The sequence below is a fragment of the Dermacentor silvarum genome, chromosome 4, assembly GCF_013339745.2.
Source record: "Dermacentor silvarum isolate Dsil-2018 chromosome 4, BIME_Dsil_1.4, whole genome shotgun sequence".
In the NCBI taxonomy this organism is placed as follows: Eukaryota; Metazoa; Arthropoda; class Arachnida; order Ixodida; family Ixodidae; genus Dermacentor; species Dermacentor silvarum.
In genome coordinates, this window is record NC_051157.2 from 73205590 (window position 1) to 73220323 (window position 14734).

Here is a 14734-nt window from a genome sequence, read left to right on the forward strand (position 1 = left end):
AAATGAATAGGAAGGTAGACAGTTGAGCATTTTTGCTCGATGTCAGTGTGTTGTTGTATGTAGTGGGTTCACTTATTTCATTGCTTTTCACGATATCCTGCACTAGGCATAATTTTCAAGAGGCTGGATAAGTGTTCAAGCTTTTTAATACACAAAAAGTTTATGTTCTCACATTTGATATTCCTGCAGCGAGTTTTCGCGTGGAGTCCACATTTTGTAAACTTGACAAAACTCACTAAAGAATTGAAAATTCCTAATCCTTTCTGCAGCAGTACACTTTCTATGATTGTTAAGATGCAAGAAATGTGGTGAAAGTAAGTTTTCACTCAACAGGATAAAGTGTAGTCTTAAAGGGTTAACGTACTGGCAAAGCTCATGCAGTGATTTTTTATCATTTGTAAAATTTCTCTAACAATAGGGGGCGTCCATATTTTCCTTTGCATGACAGTGCATAGATGCATGCACTGATGGTGTGCAAGATGGTGTGTAAACACCATCCTATGCACTGCGGGAACTGTTGCAAATCCAATCATGAATGATACTTTAGGAAAGTGGCAGCGCCACCACAAAAAAAGAAAATGAAGAATACCAGCGCAGGTGTGGTCCGAAACAGCTAGCGGAGGTTCGGACTCGGGCCTTCTCCACGGCACTAAGAGCACAGGATACTCCAACTACCTGGTAATGGGTTTTGTAGGAATGAGTTTGGAGATGATTACTGCTTACAAGCTAAAGAAAAGACGAGGGGATTTAGAATTTCTCCTTCCTTCCTTTCTTTTTTTTTTTTTCATTATGCTATAACACCTACATAACTGTGATGGCTTCTGTCATTGCCACTGCACAGTGTCCTAGGTTGTGGCTGGGTTGCTTAGATGTCGATGGCCAGGGAATGTACCGCGTGGTGCTGCATAACCATCTTTATCAGAACACCACCAGTTTCTCATTTACTTGAAACCAATACGACCACTAAAAAAGTCTAGGGGACATCACTATCACAGCTGAAATCATCCCATCATCAGTGCAACATTCAGACTGCAAAGTCTTGGTGTGGCAGACTCCCTATATGGATGACAGGTAGTGACTCAAACCACTTGGCCCCAAACGTGTCTCAGAACCATCAGGTGAGTGAAGGCAACGAGCTGCAAGGAGCACACAGACAGCCTGATATGAGGTCCAAAGGTTGGCTAGTTGTTGAGCTGTCATTTTTGTGGTACGAGAGTTAGACCAATGCAACAAAGACGACAGGAATGACAGGGCAGAAATAGTGAAGCCACATGCCTTCCTTGCTGATATGTAAGCGCTTGGGTGGGAGAGGAAGAGAACATTTCGGGGCTGTTCCCGGTAAAGATGTGGACTCCTAGCTGTGTCTTCGTATTTGCCCTGAAGTTTCTGCCATCACTCCAATAACTATGAAGTCAGCCACAGCCCCACAGTTGTCGCCTGCGTGGACTGCCACCCGAATGTCGCCCCCCTGTCGTCCAGACTGAAAAGGATGTCGACTAGGACTAAAAGCCAGGTGAGCCTGACTCACGATACCCATCTGCTCCGCCCCCATGGGTTCTCGATGCGTTGCAGCTACCTAGATCGTTCCACAGAGATGTTTTTGCGGATGACGAAGATTGGCTAGACCATTTCAATCGAGTTGCCAGTTTCAACAATAAGAATGATGTTCGGAAGCTGTGGAATGCCTCCTTCACTTTGGATGACTTCACACGAACATGGCACGAGAACCACGAGGGCTCCTTTATGACCTCGCACGAATTTCTCCAACAACTCCACGAAACGTATCGCAGTGCCGAACAAAAGGAAAGAGCTATGCAAGCCATCTCTTGCAGAAACTAGCAACCCAACGAGGGTGCTTCCATGTTTGTCGAAGACATGATTAGTCTTTTCAGGCGAGCAGACCCTGCAATGCCAGAGGAGAAGTTGCAATACTTGATGAGAGGAGTGAAAGAACAACTTTTCGCCGACTAGTACGCAATCCCCCGACAACCGAGGCCAAGTTCATGAGCAAGGCGACCACGATGGAGCGCACTCTTCCGCAGTGGTCGTCCCAGTACAAACGCCATGACATTGCGGCTACAGCATGCTCTCTTGGATCTGACATTGAGAAGCAAGCCCTTGCGGACTTCATACCCAATGGCATGTGACAATAATCTCTCCACTGTCTGTGATCTTTGGTGCACAAGTTTGATTACCTTGCCGAACTGATAAAGAAGGGTATGTTTCTGAGAGTCATGCATAGAGTTTCGGGAAACTTGATGCTGCCATGCCAGGAAGTGGTGGCTTCGCACTGACACCCTGCTTAACTCTTGTCTAACAGCTAGAAATGTGCTCATTTTCGGTGCTTTTATGTTTTAACATTTTATTTCAAGACGCAGTAGTCGCAATGTATACCATGATACATAAAATTATAACCTGATCACTGGTGTTTTGAATAGATGTAAAGCAGTAATAATTGCTCAGACAGTTTATCTTTTGAGAATTCCTATGTGAAACTTCAAAAAAACACTTCAATGAACATGAATGAAAGTAATAATTTGCTATATTTAGTAGTACTGAGAGTGAAAAAAAAAATTGAAATATAGAAAATATGCACCCGGCTCCTGGTTCCCAACTATTGTAAGTCAGACCACACAAGAAAATTACTATAAAGGTTTGTTAGCATCAATACTAGCCATAATGATGCCCATGCTATGTGGGAAAGCAGTAGCCTTCCAAATGTGAAAACGGGTAAGTGCCTTTCGTGCGGGAGCATTTGTTTATATTCATTGGATCAGGCCCCTGATTCGCTTTTTACTGCTTTCTTGAGGCTCGTGAAGCAATGGATGTCAGGTCAGGGAGCAGGCAGAAGCCTCCTCATACTTGATTATTGCGTTCAATCAGCTTTGTTCAATTCCTGTACAGTATTGCACACTATTGTGCAGTGTTGCACAATACTGTACAGTATTCAATAAGAAGACTTGCACAGGCAGTTTTCAAAATGTAAGAGATTAGATTGCTAGTCCAGCTTTGGAGGTTGGTCTGAAGTCGACGGCATGCTCTTGTGTCAGTGGAAACCCCACACAACGGAAAGGATTGTTTGTAATAATTTGTACGTATGCTGTCAAAACGCTGATGGAGAAATGCAACCCTTGGCAAGAAAAGTAATGTTGCACTTCATATCAGTTGAATGCAATTATCAAAATAACACGCACTCATCTACCATTGTTTGAGCTATTGATAAAGCAGCCTAAACGTGGATTTGAAAGTTAAGACAGCTGGACAGAAGCTTCTGTCTTCACTGCCACTGTCATTGAAAAATTATGTTGCCAAATCGACCAAAGTGCAAATTTAGCATCGTTTTGTTGAGGAAGAGCTACAGTACAGTACAGCTAGCCCCCAGTACAGTAAACTGGGGGCTAGCTTTGGCAATATCTCCAGTTGCAGTTTTATTTTCTCAGACTCCCCAATCTACGAAATATTATCAAATCTGACCTATAGTTGAAGTTCAGTCATCACTTCAGACAGTGCTTAGCGTTGCTAGTAGGAGAATTCCAACGGAAATGCTAACCTGTAGAAAAATTTATTTCTATAGGCCCAGTAAGGTAAGAGTTGCTTGCAGAGCCAGCATACTAATAAGACCCATCTGGTGAACAATGGTCATCAAGCCTAAAAAATGTATAAAATGCATTTTTTTAAATTTAATAACACTCTTTAAAACTTTCTGCGAACCACCAAATTGTTGTGAACAGATTTCGTTGTTGCAATATCAGCAGTTCATTTGTTATTTTCTGTTGTCTGTTACCGTAGCATTTTTTTTTCTTTTTCTATTTTTGAGTTGCAAGATTTGCATGGCCACAGAAAGTTTATATGAAGCTTGAAATTTTTTGGAACAGAAGACAAGCGTGCCTTGGTTGTCTTCCATGCGACGCATCACTCCTGGTGCTGCTAGGAAAAGAAATCGCACAGGCGCTTGCGGTAAAGCATTTTTATCGAGCTGTGCCAACGTGGGAGAGGCCACCAGAGGTTTGAACCCTTCCTCGCAGTTGTCAGTACCAAGATGAAGATCCAAACAAGACTTACTGGGTATGGGCAAATTGAAACATTTTTATGAAGATTCTATTTTAAGAAATCTCTATTTGTGCAGCCATGACCATGTTTTAGGCCCAGCCATGTTTCAGAAAAGCCTTTGGAAGACCCATAGCCCGTGATTTTCATAGTGACACAGTGTCAGTTGGGAAACTTGCATAGAAGGCAGTGGCAGATTTCTCTCTGTATAATATTGCAAAAACTCCGTGCAGTTATGCGCTTGGCGAAAAAAAAAAAAATAAGTGACTATAAAACATACCGACAGCTGAACAGGTCTGGCGACGTCCAGGAGGTGGAGGCAGTGGTCGCCCAGTTTTGTAACCTTGGCCACAATGCTGGAAGGCGGTGGCTCGGGTAGCACCGACAGCTCTCTAACTTGCCGGCTGGTGGCATGGAGGCGGAAGAGCACCTTGGTGGACACGGTCAAGTGCTCGCCCGGTGCCAGGCTCAGCCTGAAGTAGTGCTCCTCATTGATGATCCCATACTGCCGGATGGGGTTCAGGTGCGTGATTTCGCCAAGGATTGGCTCTTCGTTTCTGCGTGGTATATTAATTTGAAACTGAAGTTGTCTCGAAACACCATACTCGCCGATACTAACCTGACGTCATGACATGGAGCAAAGTTTGCTGATGTTACGTAGCAATAAGGCTACATATAATGATGGTGCTCATAGAAAAATAAACAAGGAAGCTGCACACCTTCATTCTGACTGCACTCATATGAGGCAGCCATAGTGATAACAACATGAAGCATCCACCTTTTGGGTACCGAAACTAAATCTGGTTTGTAGGAACATGTATTAGACTAAATTATTTAGGCTGCTCTGGCATTTGCCATTATTTTTTCTAAGGCTTACAGGGTTTAGACTAACACTGCAAAAAAAAAAAAAGAAAGAAAGAAAGAAAAGGCTGGAAAAGAAAATGGTCGAAAGGGCAAGTATGCAGTGTTAAAAATTATTGTTTTGCCCAAAGGCGAGGCATTACAAGTGATAGCAAGGTTTAGAGTTGAGGTGAGAAGGTGTCTCAATGACTGCGTGATGAAAAGCGCTGAGCAGGAACGCTAACATGTTTTCGCCCAACGCTGATGCCAACAGCGGTAGCCACAACACTGCCCAAGCTCCGGCAGGGCCGATTGAGCGGAGCGTGTCAGTCGGTGCACCCTCTTGGCTTCGTCGCTTTTGGATTCTGTCTCTGGAGTAGAGCACTGCACGGGCCTGATTTTTCGGCCCGAGCCCGGCCCGGGCCCGCTTTACGAGGCCCGAGCCCAGCCCGGGCCCGTAATACAAAGCCTGAGCCCGGCCCGGGCCCAGGCGTACATGACCGAGACCAGCCCGGGCCCGGCCCGGGCCCGTGGTTCCAAGCCCGGGCCCGACCCAGGCCCGTGTTACTGAGCCCGGGCCCGGGCCCGGGCGTTCATTACTAAGCTTAGCTAGGGCCCGCGTGTGCATGACCAGGCCCGGCCTGTAAGAAAAAAAATTCTTTTTTTTTACTTACAGATTGTACCGTATCTGTCAGCCTCACCTTCTCGAGGTTTAATCAGCTGCAGTATATACGCAATAAAAGGCCGAAATCTTTGTTTCTCCCACGGGAACATCAGTAATCCGGCCCATTGCCTGTGCTACTATTTTTTCTGGTGGTGCGCATGCCTTGATTTGTACGATATCGTTCTATGGTGTCATTTAGAATGCAAATATACAGGGCGTTTCATTTTAGCAGAACCAAATTTTTAAAGATTGCCTGTGGCAGATAGCACAGTTATAATCCTTGATCTAAACTACTCGATGAGGCGGCCATTACTTCCACGAGAAATCAAAACGCCTAATTGAAGATTTACTATAATTACGCTAATGAATGTTTAATGAATTATTTTATGGCACATCCTTCAATCTACGAATTATAGCCGTCGAGTTCGCAAGGCGTATCCACTTGGAACGAATTCTCAGGACTAAACCAGTTTCGAGATAATAATTTTCAAAGTGTCCGACGAAATCAATCAAACCAAATCAATTTATTGTCCAGTTTACATGCTGGACGGTCATTTTGGACTAAAAGCTACATATATAGCTTGACGTGACCCATAAGACCAGGCAAGGCAATAGTACAGCAAACAGTGTGCACACATGCACAATAATTCACATATATTTCCAGCTATCGCTGGAATTCCTCATAGACGAAATAGCTATGAACGGAAAGAGAAAGAATATTTGCGTCACAGCGAGTTAACAGAATTGGAAAAAGTTTTTACAGAATGCATTTTAAACAACACTACAATAACAATACTAGCTATACAAAACAACGCAACACCAGCTATACAACATAGCATGAGACTGAATTTTACAAGGTCAACATTTGCTAAGAAAACGAAATAGCATTTACATTATATACTCAGAACCATACACAAAGGCAGAATAATAATCCCATCAGATACATTACAAGCGACCAAAGTGTCAGCTGAGTTCTTTCTTACTGAAATTATCACCATTTTTGTATCTGTACAAAGTGAATGATAGGTAATGTATTAACGACTGATGGTTATAGAGTGTTCTGAAGTATGGAATTGACCATATCTCAGGATTTCTTGTGTTGGCATTAATGTGACGACGCTCTAAAGAGGCTAATTGTTTTATGTAGTTCCAAGCTAATTCTGACATGGATGGCCTAATGGATGGTCAAAATGCCTAATTGAATATTTAACGTAATTACGCAAATTAACTTTTTAATTAATGATTTTACGGCACATCTTTCAATCTACGAATTATAGCCGCTGAGTTCGCAAGGCGTATCCACTTGGAACAAATTCTCAGGACTGAACCAGTTTCGAGATATTAATTTTCAAAGTGTCCGACGAAATGCATGGGCGTTCCAGTTAACTTTTTGAGGAAAACGCTGTTTTATGCATTGAAGCACAAAAGTAACTGGCCTTAGCGCTAAAATAATGTCATAGTATCGACACTGGTAATAGTGCGATCGCAAAAGCGGTAACATGGAAATGGTTTGAGGAGTGGTTCTTTGTATAATTTATTTTTCCTTACGCGGAAGCAATGTTCTATTTTGCGGAGAAGGAAAAAAAAAAAAAATAGCGTAGCTTGCACTAGCGGCGCAATGCTAAAGAGACAGCGGAGGTGATGGGCACCAAGCTAGTCCTGGCTTTTGGGCTAGACTAAGCACTACCAAGTCATCCCCAGAATTTCCCGGAATTTATTTATTATTGATTGATTATCGATTAGTTATTGATTGTCTATCGATTGTCTATTGCAAGATATTTGCCACGTATTTGGGATAGGCTAAGCACTACCAAGTTATCCGAATTTATTGATTATTGATCCATTATCGATTAGCTATTGATTGGCTGTCGATTGGCTATCGTAAGGTATTGACCACGTATTTGGGCTAGGCTAGGCACTACGAAGTCATCCCCAGCATTTCCAGGAATTTATTGAATATTGATCGATTATCGACTAGCTATTGATTGGCTATAATTTGCCTATCGATAGGCAATTAGTCCCCACCATTCTTAGCTAGACTTATCCAGGCTCAGCTTCGCTAGTTCACAGGTGTATGTGCCATTGCACTTCGACCCTTTCTGCACTGCTGCCAGGATGGGCCCACATTTTTGGATTCAACGGACACATTAGGCCCGGCTGAAACAGATCCGCTGTTAAAAACGAGAACTTCATCTGTTTTACTATTTTCTTTGATAAGATATAGTCATGTGATAAGATATACAGTCAAGAGAGCGGTGTGGATCTGAGAACAAACGGGGATAACCGATATTCTAGTTGACATTAAGCAGAAAAAATGGAGCTGGGCCGGCCATGTAATGCGTAGGATGGATAACCAATGGACCATTAGAGCTACAGAATGGATCCCAAGAGAAGGGAAGCGCAGCCGAGGACGGCAGAAAACTAGGTGGGATGAAGAAGTTAGGAAATTTGCAGGTGCAAGTTGGAATCATCTAGCGTAAGACAGGGTTTATTGGAGATCGCAGGGAGAGGCCTTCGTCCTGCAGTGGACATAAATATAGGCTGATGATGATGATGACAGTCATCTTGCACGTGTCACTTCAGCTTGGCACAGAATGCACTGAACCATGCAATGCATAACGGTCGCGTGTGCTCGAAGGCCTACTTAGGCCCTTCAATGAGCGGGCCCGAGTCTAGCCCGGGCCGGCGGCTTCAAGCCCGAGTCCGGCCCGGGCCTGCGGCCTCAAGCCCGGCCCGGGCCAGCGGCTTTTAGCCCGGGCCTGGCCCGAGCCCGCCGACAAACGCTTCGGACGGCCCGGCCCGGGCCCGTGCAGTGCTCTACTCTGGAGGCCTTCGACCTCTCCAGGCGCGGCGCCGCGCATGCGCCGTCGATATCAGGTCAGCACGACGGCGGCGCCAACGGCGACAGCGCGCCTCGAGCGTTCGTATATTGCTATCGCAATAATAAGGTGCGTTTCTTTTGCGACTGCTTCCTCGTGCCACGCCCAATTTGAAAGGCGCGGTAGGGACGCGGACTGTACAACATGCCACCCAGCTAGGCCACTAGCTTCAGCCATGTGCTTTTGGTTTGATTATCATTTCCGTGTTTAGTTAATCGCATAAACATGCTCTCCGACCACTCTTTGCAGCGGCTGTTTTCGCGAACGCAATGCAATGAAGCGAACCACCGCGAAACAACATGGCCGAGCAGTCGCCAGAGAACGAAGGCCGGCGCCATGGCCGGCGCACTGCAGAACAGAAGACGATCGAGTACACCTAAGCGAGCGGCAAACACAGTTCGGGAGACGTATAGAACCAAACACAGCTGTATCTGCACCATTATACCTTCTTCGGCGGCGTTTCGGTTTCCTCTTCTTGCGCTTGCGCGGCTGCTGGCCACCCGAAGCAGTACCAGCAGCTGAAGTCGCCGTGGGAGGCAGGACTTCAGCTCGTACTGACGATGGCTTCGGAGTAGTGACGGCAAGCTGACGTCGTTTCTTCGAGTGTCTACCCATACTTCCGGGGCATGCGCTAACGTACTATTCTCAAGACGCCGCGTTCGATCGACCAGCTGGATCGCGCAACGCGAGCTCGATCAGCACACGAGGGAAGCACGTGCCCAGCTTAATTTCTCAAGGCACCGCGGTCGATCGGCCAGCTCGATCGGCAACGCGAGCTCGATCAGCACACGAGGGAAGCACGTGCCCAGCTCATTCGCACTGGCGACTGACCACTGTCATCCGACCAAGTTGGTCGCAAAGCGACCAGTCGCAAATGGCCGCTTTTCTCGAAAAGCGACCATTTTGGGCCAGTCGCTCGCTCCTAGATTTTTCAGTCGCGCGACCATGGTCGCAAAGCTCCTCAAGCAATCAGCACCGCGCCGAAAGTGATGTTATGTGTTTTTATCCGGCGTCGTCCACGCCAAATGCAATCTCCACGCCATCATATGCAGACTACAGGCCGGTAATTGGTGTCTTGTTTTGTGATGCTGGGACGCAGCAGCTGCAGCAACGTGTCGAATGTACGCGGTCGCATTCGCTGGAAGCTAAACAGCAGGAAAAGAAAGCACAACACAAACCCTTTTTCCAGCCGCTGTTCGTTGGATGAGCACGCCACCCAAAGGTGAACAGCTTCGTTTTAATATTATGCACCGAAACCCACGCAATGCGAACTACAAATTACAATTTGCTCTCGATAATACTCGTTGTCATACGCACAATGTTCGGGCAGGAGGCGGCTTGCGTGGCCGCGGCCACTACACGCGAGCGGTGGCACGCGGGCGCACCCACCAATGAATCGACCTTGCACCCACCAGCGTCGCGTTTTCTTCGGAGGCTTCCGCGCTGCCACAGCAAACACCACGGCAGAGCACATCAGCACAGGAACGACGTCTTTCCTGTTCGCTCGAATCAAAACCCATGGCTGTTGCCGGAACGCGAAACCAATTTACACAGTGCCAGCGAAGTGCGCGCGAACTGCGTAGATTCACGAGGCATTGCTATGATTCATGTTCTCGCTGAGAACAATAATCTCCGGGATTACGACTTGCGGGTCGCGTTCAGCAGGGCTTGCCGGCGTGAACATCGGTCGTCTTTGGTCGCTTTTTGGTCGCGAGTCGCAAATGGCCGCGCGACCTCGATCCTCAAGTCGCCGGTGTGACAGCCACTTCTGACGGCTTGCGTACCAAGTTTGCATGATTCGATCGCTTCTGTGTTTGCTCCCTCGATCCGCTTGCCTTATCTGCGCAAATCATCCCCGTGTCTTTCGTCGCCAAAGGACGCCGCCAAACTCCCGTACAAACGCTTGCAAGTAGGCTGCCCTGCACAGCTCGGCTGCAGACAAAGAAGTCTCGTTCACAGGTGCCGCGCTCATACCACTGAAACACAAGCGGAAAATGCCAGCAATGACACGCTACTTCACGATAGAAGCAGAAGTTGCAGAGCTTATCGGGCATGCGGCCACCCATATCACTGGTAAACGAGATCCACTTTCTTTGGCAACAAGACATATGCAATGGTTAGCTATCTTCGACGCCAGAGGTAGAACGCGCTCAGTCAAAGGCAAACACCTAGTGGACGAGACTTGTTGCATTCACGCATTGCAGATCAACCCACTTACACGGATCAGTGCCTCGTTGTTCTGTTGATAGTCCACCGATACGGGCTCCAGAAGCTGCTGACAAGGAGTGAGCATGCAGGATAACCTAGCTGCCAAGGTGAGGACACGTCTCCGAGAAAAAAAGAAAAGAAACCGTCTAGCCGCAAGCAGTGAGGTCGGGCGCGCGGTCACTGGCAAGTGCTGCTCCGAAGTTTTCAGACCATGGCCGGTATTTTGGAGCGATGCCTTTCCGATGCAAACGCCTTTTCGCGCTTGGTCAGAGCGACGGTCCGCTCACGTTATCAACGGGATCAGCCGGCCGTGGGCGGTAGATGATAAGACTAGTATAGAATAAAGCATAACGCACCGCTCCAAAATACCGGCCCTACATAAGTAGTCCGCGCGCCGACGCCGCGGACGCCTCCCCAGGTCAGTCATGATGACTGCGTAGTCGTTATTTTTGTACCTTGCTTTGTGTAGTGCGATGGCCGCCATTATGACTGAACTGTTCCAACTCGCCCAAATCATCTCTTTTAACCTCCTCAGGGAACATATGTATTTGCAATGAGCTCATGCTGTGAATTGCTTAGATCCAGTACAGTTTTCGTGCTTATATAAATGCGTTCCTGCGTCATTGACTCCAATTTAAAATAAATGACTCGCTACAAGTCGCAAACGTCGTACGATCGAGTGACCTGTGTTTTGCCTAGAAGTGTCAAGAGATATAGTGTCAAGGATCTGCTTAATTACGTATGCGTGACTGCCTTTCCTAAGCTGTCTCTTCGATGCGCGATCGCCGCCACTACAATCAATTGTTCTATGACCTTCGGCCAACCATTCTGTGACAGCCACCTCGGCCATCTGTGACATCATCATTTATTGTCCCTTAAAGACCCCTTTCAAGGTATTACATAAGGGAGAGGGGGCAAAAGGCATCAATAAACAGTATGGTCATTATTATACAATGGTTCGGTGGTATAGAATGGTATAAGTGACTTAGTTGCCCATACAATCGCAAACAAACAAAACTGGTAGCACGATCGGCAGTAAAAAAGACAGCACAACCGGCAGTATAACAGAACAGTACAAAAGGGAGATGTTAGAGTAACAGCACAGTGGTGGTAAGTTAAAGGTTTAAGAAACATGACAATAGGTGCCAAAATTTATTTGAATCACTTTCATGCACTATATCATCCGGTAGTGCGTTCCATAGTTCAATAGCAGCAGGTAAGAAAGATTTGTTGAATGCATTAGAGTCCCATGCAAGCGTTGTAGACTCAGGTTGTTGAACAGACGGTCAGAAGTGCGGCTGGGTGGAAGTATATTAGTGTTCCTAAGGTGTGGGAAGTATAATACAGTTGGTGCAAAAGGAAAAGTTGTGAAATCTTCCTACGAAGTATTAGACTAGGGATGGTGAGGGGATGATTTAATGCCACTTATACTTATATGCCAGTCATAGTTTGAAGCGATAAACCGTACCGCGTGATTCTGCAGTGCTTCAAGCAAGTTAATAAGGTAAGACTGGTGTGGATTTCAAATTGCGGAGGCATACTCAAGTTTAGTTTGAATAAGCGTTTCGTAGGCGAGCTTGTGTACAGGATCAGGAGATAGAAAAATTGATCTTTTGAGGAGGCCAAGTGATTTGGAACAGTTGTTTATAAGATTCGTTATGTGTGCAGACCACGTAAGTTGATAGTGACTGTAACGCCGAGATAACTTTAAGAGTCAACTTGAGCGAGGGCTGTAAAATTAAGAGAGTACCGGTGGTTGATGATTTGCCACTTGTGAGTTGCACACCTGACAGAGAGTGGACACCTGACAAAACTGGACTACTTGACGATGACAGTGTGCTGTGAGCGGTTTGTGAGAGAACATTCAATCCAGGACAATACAAGGGGTGAAGATTAAGGCAAGCAAGTTTTGCTGTTAGACGACGATGGGCAACATAATCGAACGCCTTTGCAAAGTCAAGATAGATAACATCAATTTGAAAACGGGAGTCAAGGTGAAGGTCTGTGGTGAATTCGAACATGAGTGGCGTCGTCTAAATCCATGCTGATTGGGTAAGAAAAATGAATGCTTGTCTAGATGAGATTAAATGTTGGAATACAATATATGCTCTAGAAGTTTACAAGGTATGCAGGTTTAGAATATAGGGTGACAATTACATGGGTTGGAACGACTACCGGTTTTGCGTACAGATACAACATGGCTAATTTTCCATTCATTCGGAGTAGTGGAAGAAGCAATGGATTGAGTAAACATCAATTGCAGGAAGCGGCTAGATAGCGATTTGGTGCCCTTTAAGGCTTTAGCTGTTTGTCGTCTAGGCCTGGTGCACTGGAAAGTTTAAGGTTATCGATTAAATTGGAGATACCTTGAGTAGTTATAATAACAGCCGGCATTTCTGAATAATGAGTAGCTGGCAACGTAGGAATATTGGTAGCAGGTTCATTGGTGAAAACCAATGACATCAGGACGCTGATCCCCTGGGACAGGTAACCCATCCAACGCGATACCATGACATGAAGTACGTTTAAATGAGAATGAGTTCCAGAATTTGCGAGGGTTATCACGCAGAATGCCCAGCAGATCCTGGTAAAAATATTTGCATTTAGATTGCCTCAGCTAACTTGTGTATTCCCGCAGTACCCTAATGTATTTCCCCCATTTTTGCGGGTTGTTATGTCGTTTGAGTTCGCGGAAAATGCGTTTTTTCTTTTTCTATATAGTAGTTTTCTAAGGCTGTTTGAATACCAGGGCCTGCCGGCATCACCGCGAATACGCACAGGAGGAACATAAGCATCAATAAAAGAGAAAAGTTTGTGTTTATAGAGTAACCAGGTTTTGCTCAACTGTTCTGGAAGAGGCTAATTGATGGAAGTCTACAAAGAAGGATTCAAGCTGATTGTTAATTTCGGGAAAGTTCGCTTTATTGTAACCTCGCATGTATTTAGTAGACGGCTGGCGGGCAGGGAGCTCAATAGCTATGTTAAAAAAAAAAAAAAGTTATGGTAGCTAACACCTTTAACATAATGTAAAGAATTAATTAGTCCTTTATTAGTAGAAAGAACTAAATAAAGAATGTTAGTACTGCGAGTAGGTCTGGTAACTACTTGACTAAGACTGTACATAACTATTTCTAAGAAATCTTCGGAAATCTTTGGACATATCTAACGGACCGGTCACATATATACCAAAGTTCTTGCTAGAGAAAAGCGTGCATGCCCTTCACCAATGGCGTGACACTGCCGGCAACTAAATCGCAGCCTTTCTAACCAAAATAAGAAATCAGCATGCCAGTTAGTCACACCACTGCAGTGCGCGTATTCACTAACGACCAAGGTGATGTCGACTTAAATGGAGTAAACAAAGAAAATCGTTCGCGCAGTTCAAAAGCAGACCTAATCAACAGCTGACTCGGAGACTTACTCTGTACAATCAGTAGCATCTTCAGCAGCAACAACACAATCTTCTAGTTCGTACTTCGGTTCTTCATACGGGTTAAAAAAGTTATCAAGCGCCGCGGAGATCAGTTTGCCTATTAGCGTAAACATGTTTTAATCTATGTTTGCGGTAGTCGTTGGGCGTGCACATATGTTTGAGTACGGTCACGCTGACTTGAAAAGAAGACAAGTTCATTCCATGAAGTGTTGACAGCGCATCACACGTTTCAAACACGGCTATACAAACTTCGCAGACGACAGGGCACAAATGAACACAAGCGCCATACCACGTGCCAAGCGGAAGCGTCACTCTAGCGATTGACTGCAACAAATCGACTTGTGTCAATTCCGGTCGGATAGCTACAGTTTCGGTTTTGATTCTGAGCGCGAAAAAAAAAAAAAAATTACCGCGAATTTTCGCACTGCAACGCTTGTGTAGTAAATATTTTAAGCGTGGTTAGTAGCATGAAACGAGTGCTACTACACGCAAAGGCCGCGCAAGAACCGAGGGAGTTCTTGGGGCACACGCGTGCTCACGCAAGCGTCGTTTTCTTACTACGCGAAATCTCTTTCGGAACAAACACATCGATACAATGAATGGATCCCGAGCGTGCCACGTGTAAGCGATGGGTGCAAGATATATTTGGGGAAATTAGACGAA

The 14734-nt window shown here is 45.7% G+C and overlaps 1 protein-coding gene across 2 annotated transcripts in view; it reads right to left on the reverse strand.

The window, feature by feature from the left end:
• The window catches only part of LOC119450222 (putative helicase MOV-10), a 64131-nt gene extending 49756 nt beyond the window's left edge, over positions 1-14375 (reverse strand). The window contains exons 1-2 of one of the 2 annotated variants that reach the window (XM_037713606.2): positions 14060-14375; positions 4328-4604 (exon numbers count right to left, since the gene is read on the reverse strand). In XM_037713606.2, coding sequence (XP_037569534.1) covers positions 4328-4604; positions 14060-14184 — 402 coding nt within the window. In that variant the 5' untranslated portion in view covers positions 14185-14375. Of the gene's footprint in view, positions 1-4327; positions 4605-8875; positions 9229-14059 lie in introns of those variants that run through there. The other variant, XM_049665724.1, reaches the window with a different exon arrangement.
• Positions 14376-14734: the final 359 nt, after the last annotated feature.